This window comes from Taudactylus pleione, unplaced genomic scaffold, assembly GCF_031769625.1.
Source record: "Taudactylus pleione unplaced genomic scaffold, aTauple2 ptg001032l, whole genome shotgun sequence".
In the NCBI taxonomy this organism is placed as follows: Eukaryota; Metazoa; Chordata; class Amphibia; order Anura; family Myobatrachidae; genus Taudactylus; species Taudactylus pleione.
The window spans coordinates 13,271,671-13,291,016 of NW_028285433.1; the positions used below are offsets into that span (position 1 = coordinate 13,271,671).

Genomic DNA, 19,346 nt, shown 5'->3' on the forward strand with positions numbered 1-19,346 from the left:
CATAAGTAAAGAGCCGGCTGGCTCATTTCTTAAAGGGTGGTGTAACCCACAAAGTGCACTACTCTCCAGCAAAAATAAAAAAATATTTTCTGTGTTTGTGTGCGCTTTAGCCGCACGTATATATATCAATATAACATAAATGGAGGACCAAACTTTCTCTGATAAAAATAAAATAGGGAAAGATCAAGAACCACTTCCTACTAGTGCTGTTGCTGCTGCTGGGAGTTGTTCATCATCCCAGAGAGGAAGTAGGAACATCACTACTTTTACTAAACAATTGACCCTCCAACAGTCCCTAGCGATGAGGATGAAGTACGACAGCAGTCATCCTGAAGCAAAACGTATAACTGAGGCCTTGACTGCTATGTTGGTGTTAGACGTGCGTCCGGTATCCGACATTAGTGCAGTGGGATTTAGACAATTGATGGAGGTAGTGTGTCCTCGGTTCCAAATCCCGTCTAGATTCCACCTGCATCCTCAAAGCAGCAGCGACAAGCGTGCGTCTGTCTGTTAAAGGGTGGTGACACCCTCAAAGTGTGCTACACAAACAATAAAAATATTCTTCTTTTTTCTGTCTTTGTGAATTGTGTGGGCTGTAGCCGCACTTGAATCCTCAAAGCAGCAGCGACAAGCGTGCGTCTGTCTGTTAAAGGATTACATCGGTGACAGCATCCAAGTAGGCATGTCAGACAGTCCGTACCTGTACTGGCAGGAAAAAGAAGCAATTTGGAGGTCCCTGTACAAACTGGCTCTATTTTACCTGAGTTGCCCCCCCTCCAGTGTGTACTCCGAAAGAGTGTTTAGTGCAGCCGGGAACCTTGTTAGCGAAAGGCGTAGGAGGTTGCTTCCACAAAATGTGGAGAAGATGATGTTCATAAAATGAATGATCAACTCTTCCAGGGAGACCAGCCTCCAGAACGTACAGAGGGACCTGTGGTTCCAGCAGGGACGAATTAATACTCTGTGAGGATGAGGATGTACATAACACTGAAGAGGGTGAGGAATCTGTGGATGAGGAGGATGAGGACGACTTCTTGCCTCTGTAGAGCCAGTTTGTGCAGGGACAGATTAATTGCCAGCTTGTTTTGTGGGGGCCCAAACGAACCAATCATTTCAGCCACAGTTGTGTGGCAGACCCTGGCGCTGAAATGATTGGTTTGTTAAAGTGTGCATGTCCTGTTTATACAACATAAGGGTGGGTGGGAGGGCCCAAGGACAATTCCATCTTGCACCTCTTTTTTTTCTTTGCATTATGTACAGTTTGGGGCCTAGTTTTTCAATGCCATCCTGTCTGCCACTGCAGTTTCACGCCTAGATGGGTCACGTGTTTGTGCCGCCCACTCGTGTCGCTTAGCATAGTCATCCAGCTACCTCGGTGCAACCTTTTGGACATAAAAACACTATTGTGAGGTGTGAGGTATTCAGAATAGACTGGAAATGAGTGGAAATTAAGGTTATTGAGGTTAATAATAGCATAGGAGCAGAAAAACCTACAAATTCTGTGATTTTAGCTGTTTTTATGCTTTTTTTCAAAAAAATACAGATCCAAAACACAAAACCCAGAACCCAAAACACGGAAGGGTGGTTTTGGCAAAACCAATCCAGATCCAAAACACGAAGAAAGATCCAGATCCAAAACCAAAACACAAAACACGAAAAGTGGCCGGTGCACACCCCTAGTTTATACACCCCATAGAGACTAGCCATCACATTTATCCAGCAGTGGGTTTTACACACCCCATAGAGACTAGCCACATTTATCCAGCAGTGGTTTATGCACCCCATAGAGACTAGCCACCATATTTATCCACCACATTTATCCAGCAGTGGTTTTATACACCCCATACAGACTAGCCACCACATTTATCCAGCAGTGGGTTTATACACTCCATAGAGACTAGCCACCACATTTATCCAGCAGTGGGTTTATACACCCCATAGAGACTAGCCACCACATTTATCCAGCAGTGGGTTTATACACACCATAGAGACTAGTCACCACATTTATCCAGCCGTGGGTTTATATACACCATAGAGACTAGTCATCACATTTATCCAGCAGTGGGTTTATACAGTAATATGTCACTAATATGATCACACTGCTGGCCCTGCTTGTTGTGTCTCAGGCTGTCATCTGTGACTCACGGAGCACAGCCACAGCTACACACAAGCAGTCTCCCCTGTAATACGGCCGCCAATATCACAGCCTGTTCTGTTACTAACTTATAGCCTACATGGCTTCTGTCACTCTGCAGTAACAGAAAGATGTAGTAAGATCCCACAGGTGGATCACGGCTATAACAACCACTTGACCACCAGGGCGCTTACTGCAGAGAAGGCAGCCCAGGACTCTAGGTGATGGTGCGGCCTAGGGGGCACCTGGCCTCCTGCCCCCCGCCCCTGCTTCTGTGTATTTATCACCTGAAAAAGTAATTTTTCAGTATTTTATGGCAATTTTTTTTTATTGAAACAAATCTCTTAAGGATCTAAATTGCAATAGCTTAGCTCATCACTAGTAGGAATATATCAGTTGTACTGAGCAATATTACATCCAGCTAAGGGCTGTATTCAATTTGAGACAAGCCGCAATACTTTTTCGCGGCCCGGACTTTCCGCCTACTTCGCCTGTTTTGTGTAAAATTATCGTGCGTGTGCCCGCTTTACCCCGTATTCAATTTGAAAGTACCGAAAACGGGACCCGGCGAACTTAAACAGGCGGAAAGTACGGTCAGATTTGGGGAAATCAGCCTGCCACCCCCCAAAAGATGCACTGACATGGGGGTTCCCTATGGTACCCCCCGATTTGGCTTGCTGAAGGTATTTGGTGTTTTTAAACGGGCTCAATAGCTGCTAAATTGTGTTTTTCTATACGTGATGCAGAAGAGTATTCAGGAATATTTTTTCCAGAAATTAAGTTATCCCATCAAATTTGGGTACTTGAAAATGGGGGTTAGCATATTTATAAGTTGCTAAAGTGAAGTTGAAAAAAACGTGAAAAAACCACCTGCCGCAAGCCCCTGCAATCAAAATAACACTTGGGGCATACTTGGGGACCCCCCCAGAGTCAGGTTGGCTAGTTTTTAACTTTGTCCCCCAACATTTTTCTTTTTCGCCCCCAAAATGAAAGTGATTTTTTTTGGGGTGTCCTTATGTGTTTTTTTAAAAAATGTTGACACAGATTACCTTTGGGGGACTGTCTGAAGACTGCACGGGGGTTCCCGCAAAGTTGCACCCCAAAACCCCAATTCTGCACTTTTTTCTGCCTCCCATTCAAAGGCAAAACTTTTCCGATAATTACATTGCATTGACTTTCCGCCTAGGCAGAAAGCTTTCAAATTGAAAACGGGGTAAAAGCCAAACAGGTAAAACAGTCAACGTCGAAAAAGTATCGCGGATCCGGACCTTTCGCCTCAAGTTGAATACGGACCTAAGTTAAGACCATGTTATCCCTGGCTTATAAAAGGTATATAGAGACCATGAGAATGGATCCAGTATGCGAATTGTAAGACACAATGTAGGACAATGAGGAAAGTGACAGATTGTATCCCAGTAGAGATAATAGTATGTATGAGAAGTGACACGTCCATGTCTGAGTACTGCACATGTGTGTTTTGTGTTTATCTTTTCAATAACTATTTGGTACAGGTTGAGTCTCACATATCCAAAATGCTTGTGACCAGGGGTATTTTGGATATCGGAATATTCCGTATTTTGGAATAATTGCACACCATAATGAAATATCTTGGGAATGGGACCCAAATCTATACACAGAAAGCATTTATGTGTTATATACACCGTATACACACAGCCTGCAGGTCATTTTATACAATATTTTCAATAGTTTTGAGGCTCAAACAAAGTTTGTGTACATACATGAAATTTATAAAGGTTTCATATACACCGTATACACACAGCCTAAAGGTAATTTTATACAATATTTTTAACAATGTTGTGCTTTAAACAAAGTTTGTGTACATTGAACCATCAAAAAACAAAGTTTTTACTATCTCAGTTATGCAAAAAAAAATCTGCACTTCGGAATATTTGGATATGGGAGACTCAACCTGTATTGTTATAAACTGTGTGCCCATGTGATAGGGAATACAGATTGTAAGCCAAACCTGCCGACATTGGAGTTTTCTTACCCAGGAGAAGCCTGGGGAGGAGAAGCAGGTGGGAGGTGTTGGGGATGGATGGGTCGCATCATTAAGCCCCGCCCCTCACTGCAATTTGGCGCAAACGGGGCATATTTAAATAACCCATCTTAAGGTCATTAGGGCACGCCCCCTACTTGCTGACCCACCGGTCTGCAAGAAAAATCTCCTTATTCTGCCCACTTCACTATGAAGTGGGATGAATGCGGGAGAAGTGCCTACTCTTCCAGGGGTGCGGGGGGTTACCTGAAAAATTGGGAGCCTTCTGCGACTTCCGGTACCTTAATATAGATACATTTTAATCAGATCAATCTACAGTGATAAAATGACTCCCACCCCATAATTTAGGAAACCCCTATTTAATCCAGTGCTAATTTCACACATGCCTCCCTATTGATGTTACATGCACATAGGCTCGCCCAGCATACACCATGTATGTAGCACAGGGATATGGGCAGGTAACTGCCACTGATGGCACATGCCACTTTTGAAAGCTGCAGCTGGCATCAGGGCAGTTTACTTTCAAACCACTGGTGGAAGAGCGACCGTTGGAAGCCAGGGATGAAGAGGGCCACCATGGAGAGGAGCATCAATTCCAGCAAGAAGGGGAAGAAGAGGTGCAGGAAGATATCATCAAGCTCAGAGGAGTTAAGCAACAATGAACGTGACATGAAGAGGAGCATCATTTCCATCTCCTCCTCCGAGGAAGAGGCGAAGGTCTCCATCAAGAAGGGGAGGAAGAGATGGAGGAAACTATTATCCAGCTCAGAGGAGTTGAACCATACTGGACATGACAGCAAGAGGAGGATCCTATCTGACTCCTCCTCCGAGGAAGAGGTGAAGGTCTCCATCAAGAAGGGGAGGAAGAGATGGAGGAAGCTATCGTCCAGTGCAGAGGAGAGCAAGAACGGACATTACAGCAAGAGGAGGATTATTTCTAACCCCTCTGATGAAGAGCAGAAGGTCTCCATCAAGAGACAGAAGAGATGCAGGCAGTTGTCATCTTGCCCAGAGGAGAAGATCGGAGATGAGGAGAAGAAGAAGAGCAAAGAACATCACGTAGATGCAGAGAGACAGGGTAAGGGAGACTCATACATACAAACTGTTATCATACAAACACCATGAATGACTTTTGGTAGGCTGTGTTATAGTAGACAAGGGCTGAGGCATCTATATCTATACCATTATTTGAAAATACATTTACATGTATTTATTTACATCATGCTAAGTTTCTTGCATTAAAATCTAATTTAGTGGTATTTGTCTTAATAGTAAATCCAAGAATGTTTATAAATGACAATGTTTGTACTTATTAGTAATAGGGGGTTGCACTATATCTGGGCTGAAATATTGTGCCCCATGGACTACAACCAAACTATTATATATTGTGGAGAAATGTAACAAATCTTGGAGCGAGATAAAGGGGAGAGAGATAAAGTACCAACCAATCAGCTCCTAACTGTCATTTTTCAAACACAGCCTGTAAAGTGACAGTTAAGAGCTGAATGGTTGTTACTTTATCTTTCTCCACTTTATCTCTCTCCAAGGTTTGATATATCTCCCCCAAGAGTATTGGTAATGTGTAAAGCACCATTTACACCACATGTATTACTGTGCAATTAAATGCGATGTACTCCCGGGTCTGAGTCATCATGACTACGGCTGCACTTGACGGCATCCCGAATTCGCATCAAGTGCTCACAGCCCCGTAGGGCTTCAAGCAAAATTATGTGAATCCAGGCTCAGAGCGGGCTACGAGGTGTGCGAGATGCCGCGCCATTGCTGGTGTTTTAACACCTTGGCTACAGCAACTTGCACCCTTTGCAATCATTTGGATTGACCCCTTAGTGTGTGGGTGATGTAATTGGATGTGTAGAGGCTAATGGGAAGCTACCAATGACAAGGAGGCTTCAGTCACTTGCAGTGTGGGTAGTATTTGGATCTACTGATTAATGTGAATTAGAAGTAAAGATTATGGGCTAAGTGTAATAGCCTGTGGGTTTCAGGCAGCTGCGAGATTTTGGTGACTTACCCGCTAGATTTAAAGCAGCAATAATTAGACATTATTCCCACTTTAAATCTAAAAGCTAAATTGATATATGTAAATAAAGATTAATATTAACATTAGTGTCCAGTCATTTAGTAGTCATTATATCTATTGTAATTGTGATGATCACTATCTGTGAGTATGAAACCCATACACATATTTACATACATATTTGTAAAATACAGGATATAGAGGCGCCACCTTAATCCTTATTGTGTTCACCTATAAAGCAGACGTCTGATGCAAGATTAAACAAACAAATAAAAATACTTTTTTAACTTCATTTTGCTATCCCCAGAACATGTGGCCCATTACATCTGGGGATTTAGAAGAATTACACTGTACTTTAGGGTCAAAAATGATTTGTACAGCTCCGTTCCAATTTCCTGCCATACCAATTACATTATTTGTCAATAATCAATACCATGATTTACTAATGATCTCAGACTCCACCCAACCATATGATAAATCCTCTGACCACATAACGTACTCAGGGCCTGATTCAGACCCGGACGCTATTTGCGGCCGCTCGCTCTCAAAAAGGGTCCGGATATTTAAATTGAGCGCTCGCTCTTTGCGCTGTGAGAACGCCTCTATGTCTGTGCGAGCGTCCGCTAAATGCGCTCGCTATTTTTTCAAGATGCCCCTTTGCCGTTCGCAAATCACGTCATCTCCTATTTTTATTAATCGGGAACATCAAACGGCATCTGAACTGCTCACAGCGCTTGAGGTAGGAATTACTTCCCGTAATCACTGCGAGCAGTTCAGGCTAAAAGACAACCAAGTGACATGATCGATGACGCTCCTTTGCAAATTATGCACTCCCATTAAACGCCCTTTTGACCGTTGGGCACGCCCGCGTTCGCACAACCACTCCCCCGTTCAAGCACCTTCCCCCGTTACCACCCACAAACGGCACATTCTGTCACTCAAAATAGCAGCCCCTCTGTGTTTTACGAGCGCACGATTTCTGACCGCAATGACTGGTTTGCGCATGCGCATTGCGAACCATACGCATGCGCAGTTGTGCGTACATCGCTCAGAGCGAGCGTGCGGACGCTTACGAGTGGGTCTGAATCAGGCCCTCAGCCAGTAATTATCTGTTACATCTTCTCCCCATCTGAAGATGGAATTACCCAACGGGACCAAGCAGAGCTGGATTGAGGCTTTGAGGGGCCCAGCACATAAGACTGGGGGTCACTAAAGACCAATATTTGGGATACAAAGTTTTGGTCATTGGGCTTGTTTCAGAATTGTACGTCTGGAGGCTGAAGACTCTCACTGCTGGCATCGCAGCTCAGAGTGGTGCATCCAAAGACACAGCATCAAATCACCACGGGCCATCTTATACCCCTTTCACTTTGGAATCTCAGACTGGTAGCATGACCCGGCTTATTGCAGGCGTCATGTGAGATCATCTCCAAGCGCCGGCTCTTCCTATGCTGCTAACGGGTCCCAAGTCACATCGACCCAGGTTATCCATTCACACTGCACTGCGAGCCGGGATGAACCCGTGTTCAATCCTGCTCGTTACCCGGGTTGAAATGCCGGGTCACTTGACCCAGGTTATTTCAACTGGGTCCTTTCACACTGCACAATAACCCGGGTTATTGCTTGCAGTGTGAAAGGGGTATAAGTAAGCCCAAATTTACTAACAATGGCCTATGGAATGCCTCTGCTGGGGCCAGGAAATCTGCATCAGAAGATGCAGATCCTGTCCTTGGCATGCCTACAAAATGGGGGCAACATGTCCCCATTTTGTAAATCAATCACTGTCACCACCCCCACCCCAAAATGGCCACACCATGTCAATCATGCTGCAGCTTAGGGGATACTGCAAGCGATCTCATGGACACTTATCAGAAAATGAGCCGTACAGATCCTGCGCATGCGCCGATCACCCATCATCGAAGCTGTAAGCAAATGATCAGGTTTGTGTACAACTCTGGATCAGGCTCATAGTGTGTGAGCCTTCTGCATGCAAATAAATGGGGACATGGCCATACATCACACACCCATTTTTCTTCACACTGGGGGCGTACACATTGCTTCCACAGCGGCTGGGCTGCCCCCTATGTTCATGTGCACAGCAGGTCCCAGCAACATTGTGATGGTTGGGAGGACATGTATACTTATACAGTCACACACATATACACATACAGATATACTGTCACATACATCATATACAGAATACATACAGTCACACACATATACACTTACAGATATACTGTCACACCCATCATATACACATACATACAGTCACACACATATACACATACAGATATACTGTCACACACGTATACATATATACTGTCACACACATCATATACACATACATACAGTCACACACATATACATATATACTGTCACACACCTACATATGTACAGTTACACATATGGGGATACATTTACTAAGCCTTGGAGAGAGATAAAGTGGAGAGAGATAAAATACCTACCAATCAGCTCCTGTCATTTTACAGGCAATGTTAGAAAAATGACAGTTAAGAGCTGATTGGTTGGCACTTTGGGCCTGATTCACTATGGATCACTATTGTGATCGCAGCTGCGATTATGCACGCAGATCTGCTGCGAAAATATGCTAATGTTTGCAATCGCAAAGCCAACATAGAGGCACCTACTACCGCTATCTCACATCTGTAATACCTCGCAGACATGCGTATACATCGGTACCATCAAGTAACATCGGACCCTCATGCAGAATTACAGCTGCTCTGACCTTACTCAGAAATTTTAGCTGTCATCGCACGTACTCAAGCTGCGTATACTGTCGGAGTGGCTAATTTATGCACGCCCTGGAAATGGCATTCAAATGGACAGGCACGTCTGTGGTTCTCCAACCACTCCCCCGTCACCACCCCCAAACGCTGATGTCCTGTCCCTCTGTCTGCGATGGCTTTATATCTGTATAAGTGATCACAGTACGATCGTAATGCTAATTCATGCACGTGCACTGCGGTATATACAAGTGACTCAAGTCTTTTATCTCTCTCCAAAGCTAAGTACTACATCTGCCCCTTATACACATACATACATACACACTGTCACACACACATACATACACACTGTCACACATACATACATGTAGTCAGAAACTTATACACACACATATATATCATACTGGTACACACAGTCATACACATACATTCATTCATTTACACACATACATATAATCACACACTTAGGGCGGGATGTACTAAGCATTGCATTGGCGATGCGGTACATCCCGCCTGTCTTTGTGTACATACTGCAGAGCATTACCGATAAGAGCTGTCCTTTGCTATGCTGCCAGGCAGAGGGATTTCCGAGTTTAAAACCCAGGAGTCCCTCAGGCATCCTTCTACGCATGCCCAGACGGCCGCGAGGGCTCATGGGAGAGATCCGATAAGATCCCTCCCAAGGAGGAGTGTCCCGATAAGAAGCCCATAGGCTTTTTTGGGTAATGCCACCTAAAGGTGGTGTTACCCATCAAGTTGATGCTTGCCGGTGCTTTGTACATATGGAGAATGCGGTAAAACCCCTGAAAACTTCATTTTCTGGGGTTTTACCGCATTATCCTATTTAGTAAATCTCGGCCTTATTCAATTATACATACAGATAGTGTTCCTCCTCCTCCCTCTTACCTTACATCATCATTTGGCACACTGGACCTCATTCAGAGCTGCTCGCAAAATGTGAGCGCTCACTCTGAATGAGGGCGGCCGCTTCTATGCTCAGAGCCGGCCTCCTGGCCACTCGCTATTCTGTGGGTGACCACCCATAGCTTTAGCGAGCGGCCAGGTTGATGGTCGCGATGGTCAAGACCATCGCGACCATCGGGGCTTGTGACGAGACCTTGTGGTAGGGTCTCATCTGCCGCAAGCCCCAGTGAGCTTTCAGCTCTAATAGAGCCGGAAGCTCACCACTGACATCATGAGTGATGTCAGTGGGGCCGCCCCCAAACGGCAGGCGTTCCGTCAGGAATGTCTCCATTTGGCCAGCCACCCCCCACCTCGCCTACAAAACAGTGCGAGCTGTCGATCACCATCGTCAGCCGCCCCTTTTGTAGTGAGCCCCGGAGCGAGAGAATCGACCCGCTTGAGAGCGAATAGGAGACCCACTGTCTGTATCTGCTCCTGCTGCCTCCCCCCCTCCCCTCATCTCCCCCATGCTGCTTCTACCACTGACTGTCTGTATAGTGCCATGTAGCCCTGTCCTCCTGCTCAGTCCCCCCTCCCCTTCTCTCCCGCATGCTGCTGTTAGCACTGACTGGCTGTATAGTGCCATGTAACCCCTTCCCCCTGCTAAGTCTCCCCCCTCCTCATTTTCAACTTCTAGTTGTGGTGCTCTTTTGCACTGAAGCTGTAATCAAAGTTGGGGGGCCCCCTGAGACAGGGGGGCAGAGGGAAACTTTTAACTGGATCTGGGGCCAAGATACGATTTGTGGAGCTTGTTAGCTATATCTCCTTCCAGAGCTTCACACTTGTGTATATGACAACCTGCATCGATGCTCTGAAGAAACTGACTCGATTAAGGGAGGGGCGACAGGGGTGGTCGTCCAGGGGCCCCCACACAAAGCGACACCTGTTCCCGAGTTGAGGGTCTCATTCAGACCCGCTCACAAGCGCTGAGCGCTCGCAAGCGGGTCGATGTTGAGGCCCTGCGCAAGCGAAGTGGCCGCACTGCGAGTATGCAAGCCCCGGAGCGAGAGAGAAAATCTCTCGCTTCGGGGCTCACTACAAAAGGGGCGGCTGTCCATGGTGATCGACAGCTTGCACCGTTTTGTAGGCAGGGTGGGGGGGTGGCTGGCCAAACAAAGGCGTTCCTGAAGGAACGCCTGCCATTTGGGGGCGGCCCCACTGACATCACTCATGATCATCAACCTGGCCGCTCGCTAAAGCTGTGGGTGATCACCCACAGCTTAGCGAGCGGCCAGGAGGCCGGCTCATTACAGAGAAACGGCCGCCCTCATTCAGAGCGAGAGCTCGCATTTTGCGGATGCAGGGGGGTTTCTGCGTACATAGAAACCCTCCCTGACACACAACATCGGGGGGCGGAGCCAATACGACAAGCCCTGCCCCAATATACCCGCAAATCACTGTATAACATTGAGGGGGTGGGGCCTAATGGATCGAGGTGCCCGGTCCCTGTTGCAACCAGGACTGGTCATGTAGCAGCTGCTGCATTAAGTGAAGGTATGTTTGTGTACTGTTTCAGTGTGTGTGTGTATGTATGTATGTGATTCTATGTGTATATGTGTCACGGTGTATACAGTATGTTATGAGTATACTGTGTATGTGTTAGTGTGTGTGTGCATATATGTTCTAGTGTCCCTGTGTTAATATATGTATTAGTGTGTGTATACTGTTTATATGTGAGTGTATGATATATATATATATATATATTGTGATAGGATCACTAGTAAAGTGGTCTGTCGCAGGTACATTTGTCCCAGATTCCTGTGTTTTGTGTTTTAAACCCCCAGGAGAAAGTCTGCAGTGTAGCAGGCTTGAGTTTCGGCTTTTTGAAAAGCCGGTTTGGGACCTGGGGGTTGTGGGTGAGAGGAGAGGGAGGGCTCCACCCACGGCCACTCCAGGTTTTGGTTCTCTTAGCCTGGTAACAGGCTTGTTACAGTTTTCCACCTGAGAGTGGCCAATATAAGCCTAGTGTGTTTAGGGCTGATTGTCTCACCTGGGAGAGCAGACAGGGAGTTTGCTCAGAGACTCTTGGAAAACCTATCTGTGAGTACTGTGCTGTGCTTTGTTGCTGGCGAGGGCATTAGGCCCTGTCAGGTTCTGGTAGTGAGGGAACTACCTGTGAAGTTAGTGCCCCGACAGGGCTAGGATTTACGTTTATGTTTTCTTTGTGTTATTTCTGACATTGTACAATAAAGACTGGCGCCGACCAGCTTGTACTTGCATCCAGACTGGTGTGCTGCTTCCCTGCTGCTGTGTATGTGTGTAAGGAAGGAGTCCTCTACCCAGGAGAGGGACCCCCTAACCTAACTGTGTCACAATATGGTGGAGAATGCGGGCAACCACACACACTGAAGTTGCAGCAAGAGGAAAACTTTCCATTTAAAAATTAAAGGGACAGACACCAAATTTGTAAGTGTGGAAATAACGCTGTGTCCTTGGAGTCCCATAGAGGAGGCGTCAGCCAATGCTCAGAGAGGCAAGGTTCAGCTTCCAACCTACACCCCAGGACAAAATGGAGTACATTATTAAGGCCTTGCTCCAAGCTACAGCAGCTCAGCAGGAGACAAACAAACTTCAGCAGGAATCTACCAGAGCTCAGCAGGAATCCACCAGGGTGCAACTGTTGGCTTTGGAGACAGCCCAGAGGCAACAACAGGTCGCCATCGAGGAAACCTGCCAGGCCATAAAAGAGGTGGTACAGCACCTGCTCGCCCGGCCCAGAGATGTTGCTACTGGTCCTCCCACCCCCACTCCCTCAATACGAGCCAGTCACTTCCTCCAAAAGATGACTTCGGGCGATGATGTGGAGGCCTATCTCACCGTGTTTGAAAGAACGGCCGAAAGGGAGAGTTGGCCCAAGGAGCAGTGGGCAAGATCTGGAGATCCTAACTCGCTTGGGAGTCACCACCTTTGTTCGTGCCCAACGGGTCCACCGCTGGGAGTTCCATAGGGACAAGCCTCCACGTTCACAGATGCATGACCTCGTCCATCTGTCCTCAAAATGGCTACAGCCCGAGACGCTGACGGGACCACAGATCGTGGAAAGGGTCATGATGGACCGGTACCTGCGATCATTACCTGTGACTCTGTGCAAGTGGGTGAGCCATGCAGACCCTAAGTCCGCGGACCAGTTGGTCGAGCTAGTGGAGAGGTACGTGGTGGCTGAGGAGCTGATGAGTATGCCCCACCGAGCCCTGATGGCGCACCGGCGAACTCCCAGAGACACTGGTAAGACTGTTCCGGGGGAGAAGGGTGCTGGGTGGTGGAATGTACCTAAGACTGAGGGTGTAGAACCTGGAGACAGGCCTGCCAGGCCGGGAAGGGTCTTGCCCCATAAATGACTAGACATTAATATGACTCAGTGTTTCCGATGTGGTGGCTTCGGCCATATTGCCGCTAATTGTGCACTTACAACTGAACCTATGCAATGTGATACTGCTCATGTCTACCGCAGGGGGTGTTTCTTTGCACAGATAGCCTGTACGGCTGACCGGCAGGCTGAGACTGATAAGCACATGTGTGTACTCACTGTAGATGGCAACCGAGTAGAGGCACTGTTAGACTCTGGTAGCTTGGTGACACTTATAAAAGCTGAGCTGGTGAACCCCTTGAGGCATACAGGGAAAACTGTTGGTGTGACCTGCATACATGGGGATACTCGATATTATGTTATGGCCGAGGTGAACATCGAGACACCATGTGGCTCTGCTATAGTTTCTGTGGGTTTGGTGCATGGTCTGGTGTACGATGCAATATTGGGGAGAGACTTTGCTCACTTCTGGAAGTTGTGGGAAAGCCGTTTTGTTCCAGAGGTGAACAACCCCGATCCATTTGAGAAGGTTGTTGATGTAGTGGAGGAGGGAGTTTCTTCTGAGTCAGAGTTATTCCCTTTTTCTACTATGGTTGGCGAACTAGAGAATGCGGAACGTGACGGTGGCCCGCCAACTGATGTGCCTCCCATTGAGGTGGGAAGTGTTGTTGGACCAGGTGATCGTCTGCCTGATTTAGAGGTCAGAAGAGAGGTCTTTGCCGTCGAGCAGTTGAATGACCCTACTTTGGTAAAAGCCAGGGAGAATGTAAAAGTAGTTGATGGTAAACCCGTAGACCCTGATAGTCCTTTGTCCTATCCCCACATGGCAATGTGTCAGGATTTGTTATATCAGGTGACTAAGAAGGGGGAAGATGTTATGGAACAACTAATAGTTCCCAAAGCCTACAGAAGAACAGTGTTGGATCTGGCCCATGGTCATATAACGGCAGGCCATCTAGGGGTAGAGAAAACCACTGAGCGAATAATGCAGAGGTTTTTCTGGCCCGGGCTTCATAAAGAGGTATCTGACTTTTGCGCATCCTGCCCTGAGTGTCAGTATCATGCTCCCAGGCCACATTTTAAGGGTCCACTAGTTCCATTGCCTATCATAGAGGTGCCGTTTGAAAGAATAGCGATGGATTTGGTTGGACCCTTAATGAAGTCTGCCAGGGGACACCAGTATATTCTGGTCATAATGGATTACGCTACCAGGTACCCGGAAGCGATCCCGTTGCGCAATACGTCAACCAAGACCATTGCCAGAGAGCTAGTTCATGTCTTTAGCAGGCTGGGTATATCTAAGGAGATACTAACTGACCAGGGTACACCGTTTATGTCCAAAGTCATGAAAGAGTTATGCCGCCTGTTCAAAATCGAACAGTTAAGAACTTCGGTTTATCACCCCCAAACCGATGGGCTGGTCGAGAGGTTTAACAAGACGTTAAAACACATGCTTAGGAAAGTGGTCGACAAGGATGGTAGGGATTGGGACTACTTATTGCCGTATTTATTGTTGGCCATAAGAGAAGTTCCCCAGTCCTCCACCGGGTTTTCACCCTTCGACTTGTTGTATGGGAGACACCCAAGGGGGTTACTAGACATTGCCAAAGAGACATGGGAGGGGCAGTCTAGTCCTTACAAAACGGTGATTGAGTATGTTTCTCAAATGCAGGAGAGAATTGCGGCGGTAGTGCCGATAGTGAGAGAGCACCTGGAACAGGCTCAACAGGCACAGCAGAGGGTATACAACCACAATGCTCGGTAACGCAGCTTTGCTCCTGGGGACAGAGTGTTAGTATTGGTTCCCACTGTGGAAAATAAACTTTTGGCTAAATGGCAAGGGCCCTTTGAAAGCTTAGAAAGAGTGGGGCAGGTCAATTACAAAGTTTAGCAGCCGGGGAAAAGAAAGCCGGAACAGATATACCATATAAATCTGTTAAAGCCCTGGAAAGATAGAACGGTACTGTCGGCCGTCCGAGACCCTCCAGTAAGTCCAGGGCCCTTAGTTCCCGAAGTGACAGTGGCAAAAACCCTGTCGGCAATTCAACAACAAGAGGTCAAGGAGTTTCTGATTAGAAATAGGGTGCTGTTTTCTGACGTACCTGGGAAAACCTCGGTCATTAAACATGACATCATCACTGACCCAGGGGTTAAAGTTAATCTAAAGCCCTATAGGTTACCAGAAGCACAAAGAGAATCGGTGTCGAAAGAAATTAAAAATATGCTAGAGTTAGGGGTTATTGAAGAATCACATAGTGAATGGTCAAGTCCCATTGTGTTGATTCCAAAGCCCGACGGGAGTGTGCGTTTCTGCAATGACTTCCGAAGGTTGAACAGTGTTTCAAAATTCGATGCCTACCCGATGCCAAGAGTGGATGAACTGATTGAGAGACTAGGGACGGCCAGGTATTTAACCACTCTTGACCTAACCAAAGGGTATTGGCAAGTACCGTTAACTGAGAGCGCCAAACAAAAGACAGCTTTTTCAGCGCCAGAGGGTTTGTTTCAGTACAAGATGTTGCCCTTTGGGCTACATGGGGCACCTGCTACCTTCCAAAGAATGATGGACAGGGTTCTAAGGCCCCATAGACGGTATGCGGCTGCTTATCTGGATGACGTGGTCGTTCATAGTCCTGATTGGCAGTCTCACTTACCCAGGGTGCAAGCAGTGTTGGACTCCATCTATAAGGCAGGTTTGACAGCCAATCCAAAAAAGTGTTGTCTAGGCATGGAGGAAGTAAAATATCTGGGATACACCATTGGCAGAGGCCTGATAAAGCCTCAGCTCAATAAAGTTGATGCCATACAAAACTAGCCACGGCCTCTGAATAAGAAGCAGGTGAGAGCCTTCTTGGGAATAACGGGGTACTACAGGAGGTTTATACCCAACTTTGCCACCATGGCAGTCCCACTGACTGACCTGACCAAAGGCAAACAAAAAGTCATGGTAGAATGGAGTCCTGAGGCAGAGAAAGCTTTTCAGGAGTTGAAAGTAGCGTTGTGTTCCCAACCAGTCCTGATGACTCCTAATTTTGAAAAGGAATTCATAGTACAAACCGATGCATCAGAAGTAGGTATAGGAGCGGTCCTGTCCCAGAACAAGGAGGGTGAGGAACACCCTATTTTCTATCTTAGCAGAAAGTTGAATGTACATGAGAGTAACTATGCCACAGTGGAGAAGGAGGCGTTGGCCATAAAGTGGGCGTTAGAGGCTCTCAGGTACTACTTGGCTGGAAGAAAGTTCAATTTGATCACTGACCATGCCCCTCTGAAGTGGATGTCTGAAAATAAGGACAGTAATGCGAGAATTACAAGATGGTTCTTGGCGTTACAAACTTTTAAATTTTCAGTGGAACACAGGCCAGGAAGCCAGCTGGCCAATGCTGATGCGTTGTCACGCGTTCATTGTTTGGGGGCTTCAGTTGTTCCGCCCCACAGGTCGAAACAAAGGGGGGGGATATGTGATAGGATCACTGGTAAGGTGGTCTGTGGCAGGTACATTTGTCCCAGATTCCTGTCTTTTGTGTTTTAAACCCCCAGGAGAAAGTCTGCAGTGTAGCAGGCTTGAGTTTCGGCTTTTTGAAAAGCCGGTTTGGGACCTGGGGGTTGTGGGTGAGAGGAGAGGGAGGGCTCCACCCACGGCCACTCCACGTTTTGGTTCTCTTAGCCTGGTAACAGGCTTGTTACAGTTTTCCACCTGAGAGTGGCCAATATAAGCCTAGTGTGTTTAGGGCTGATTGTCTCACCTGGGAGAGCAGACAGGGAGTTTGCTCAGAGACACTTGGAAAACCTATCTGTGAGTACTGTGCTGTGCTTTGTTGCTGGCGAGGGCATTAGGCCCTGCCAGGTTCTGGTAGTGAGGGAACTACCTGTGAAGTTAGTGCCCCGACAGGGCTAGGATTTACGTTTATGTTTTCTTTGTGTTATTTCTGACATTGTACAATTAAGGCTGGCGCCGACCAGCTTGTACTTGCATCCAGACTGGTGTGCTGCTTCCCTGCTGCTGTGTGTGTGTGTAAGGAAGGAGTCCTCTACCCAGGAGAGGGACCCCCTAACCTAACTGTGTCACAATATATATATATTTATTTTCAGGACCCACACCCCCCCAAAAAAAAATAAAAAATCCTACGTTTGTCCCTGTCTTCATGTGGCCGGGGTAGGCTCTGTGTGGGTCTTTCAGGGAGGGCAGTGGGCTCTGTGTGGCTTGGAGGGGCCCCCACAATTAAGTTGCACTGTGGCCCCCACAAGCCTTAATCCGGCCCTGATAGTAGCAGTGCTGTCATGTGACCAAACATTATAGGCAAATGTAATGGAAACACAAATGTTGCAGACAGTCCTGTTTGTCACAAAAGGAAATATTTTGTTCACATACTTTAGATTTCTGATGCTATTGGATTAACATAGTTGATGAGATTAGCAAAATTTGTGTATATATACTGTTATTATGAGCAGAATTAAATACTATAGGGGCAATTTAATTGTTTTGTGGGCGGCGATAATTAGTGGGTGCCAAGTGTGGCAATTTAATGCTTTTGGGTACCCATTAATTAGACTAGCTGAGGGCTTCATAGGCATGAGGCTATATAAGAGTCCTCAGTTTTTTGTGATTGGTCAGTAATAGGGAATTTGTTTGCTAGGCAGTTTTCTCTTTTTTGAGGCCCTTTTTTCCTTAGTTGACAGTTAGCCAATTAGAGTTTCAAGGGGGCTTGCATTATGGGTTTTTCTATTTAAGGCTAAATTTGAATAGGCTCAGCCTCTTTTTCAGTTGGAAGCCCCTCGTTCCCTACCCAAAACCATGTGTTTGTCCTTTACTAAACAATTTTAAAGCAGTAGGCCGGATGGCGATACTAACCAGCGGGCACATGTGGCATAAGTGGTCGCTGTGGGGCACTTTCCCCTTTGAAGGACAGGGAGTGTGTCCTACCTATGCGGGGTGGACAATTGGGCGCTTTCTTTGCGGAAGCGTCTGGACTGTGCCACAGTAAGGGGTGGTGAGACTTTCACAGTGCAGGTTACGCATATTGAAAGGGGGGCATCTTAGTCGTCCCCATTTTTTGGTGAGAAGTATTTGGCTAGAGCTGGGTTGTGGTAGCGCCTTCTTTTGCCACCCTTTATTAAAATAAATTCATGCAATTAATAAATACATTAATTTGATTCGAACCAAGCAGTTGTTGTCAGTGTCATTATTTTAGAGTTAAGATTAGCATAAACTGGTTTTAATGTTTTTCACAATAAATGAATGGACGCCTTATTGCGGTCATCAGGCCTTATTAGACCAGGTTTAGACATGTAAAACGGATAAACCCGTCTACAGTCCTGGTTAGGGCGCCCAAACTGCTGTTTGGACTCTCTAACCACCGGTTTATTGCACATTTTTGCTCGCATCATCCAGAGGGTGCAAGCAGAAATGCTGGCGGCTATAATGCCCACGTAGAGCAACAATTGAATTGCTCCATCTGGTGCCCAAAACATATAGCTGATCAAAAAAACCCTAAAGGACGGATTCAATTAGAGGCGAAAAGCCATGATCGGCGAAAAGCGTCCTGGAATTGAATAGGGCGATACTTCGCAAAGTGGCGAAAACCGTACATCGGTGAAAACTTTTTGCCGATCTCGGCTTTTCAACGCTAATTGAATATACTGCCTTAGATTTACTGCAATTGGCACACAGTAGGAAGTAGGATATATGAATGGAAATATTCATGTAACTTGGCTGTCCCTGGTTGTCTGCTGTAATAAATATGTGAGCTCAATTAGGCACTGCCACGATTATTAACACTTCATATCACGGCAGAATTTTTTTTATTTCAAATGAAAGTAGCCCCACTATGTACTAAACTGAACCTGCAAGGACAGCGGTAGTGATAACCGCTGTCCCTGTGAGTTATTTCCTCAGCATTTTGGAGCAGTCTTTCACATTTTTGAAAAACTCCTCCAGGGGAATCTGACACTGCATTGGAAGATCTCTCTCCTGAGAGTAAAGCCTCCATAGACTTAAAGCGGTTTACACCATCTGAAAATGATGTAAACTAATGGGGCCAAACTCCAAAATGATTTGCCTTTCGGAATTTGGGACATAGGGTCAGATCATTGTCCTCATTGATAGTCCTCTGCAGGAGATTTCTATGAAATGCCATGCA

General features: G+C 46.5%; 1 protein-coding gene across 1 annotated transcript in view; it reads left to right on the plus strand.

The window, feature by feature from the left end:
- The first annotated feature begins 4,730 nt into the window (after nucleotides 1–4,730).
- Nucleotides 4,731–19,346, plus strand: part of LOC148454104 (protein kinase C delta type-like) — a 59,235-nt gene continuing 44,619 nt past the window's right edge. The window contains exon 1 of the mRNA XM_088461248.1: nucleotides 4,731–5,232. Within this exon, the coding sequence (XP_088317374.1) occupies nucleotides 4,731–5,232 (502 nt within the window). The remainder of the gene's footprint in view (nucleotides 5,233–19,346) is intronic.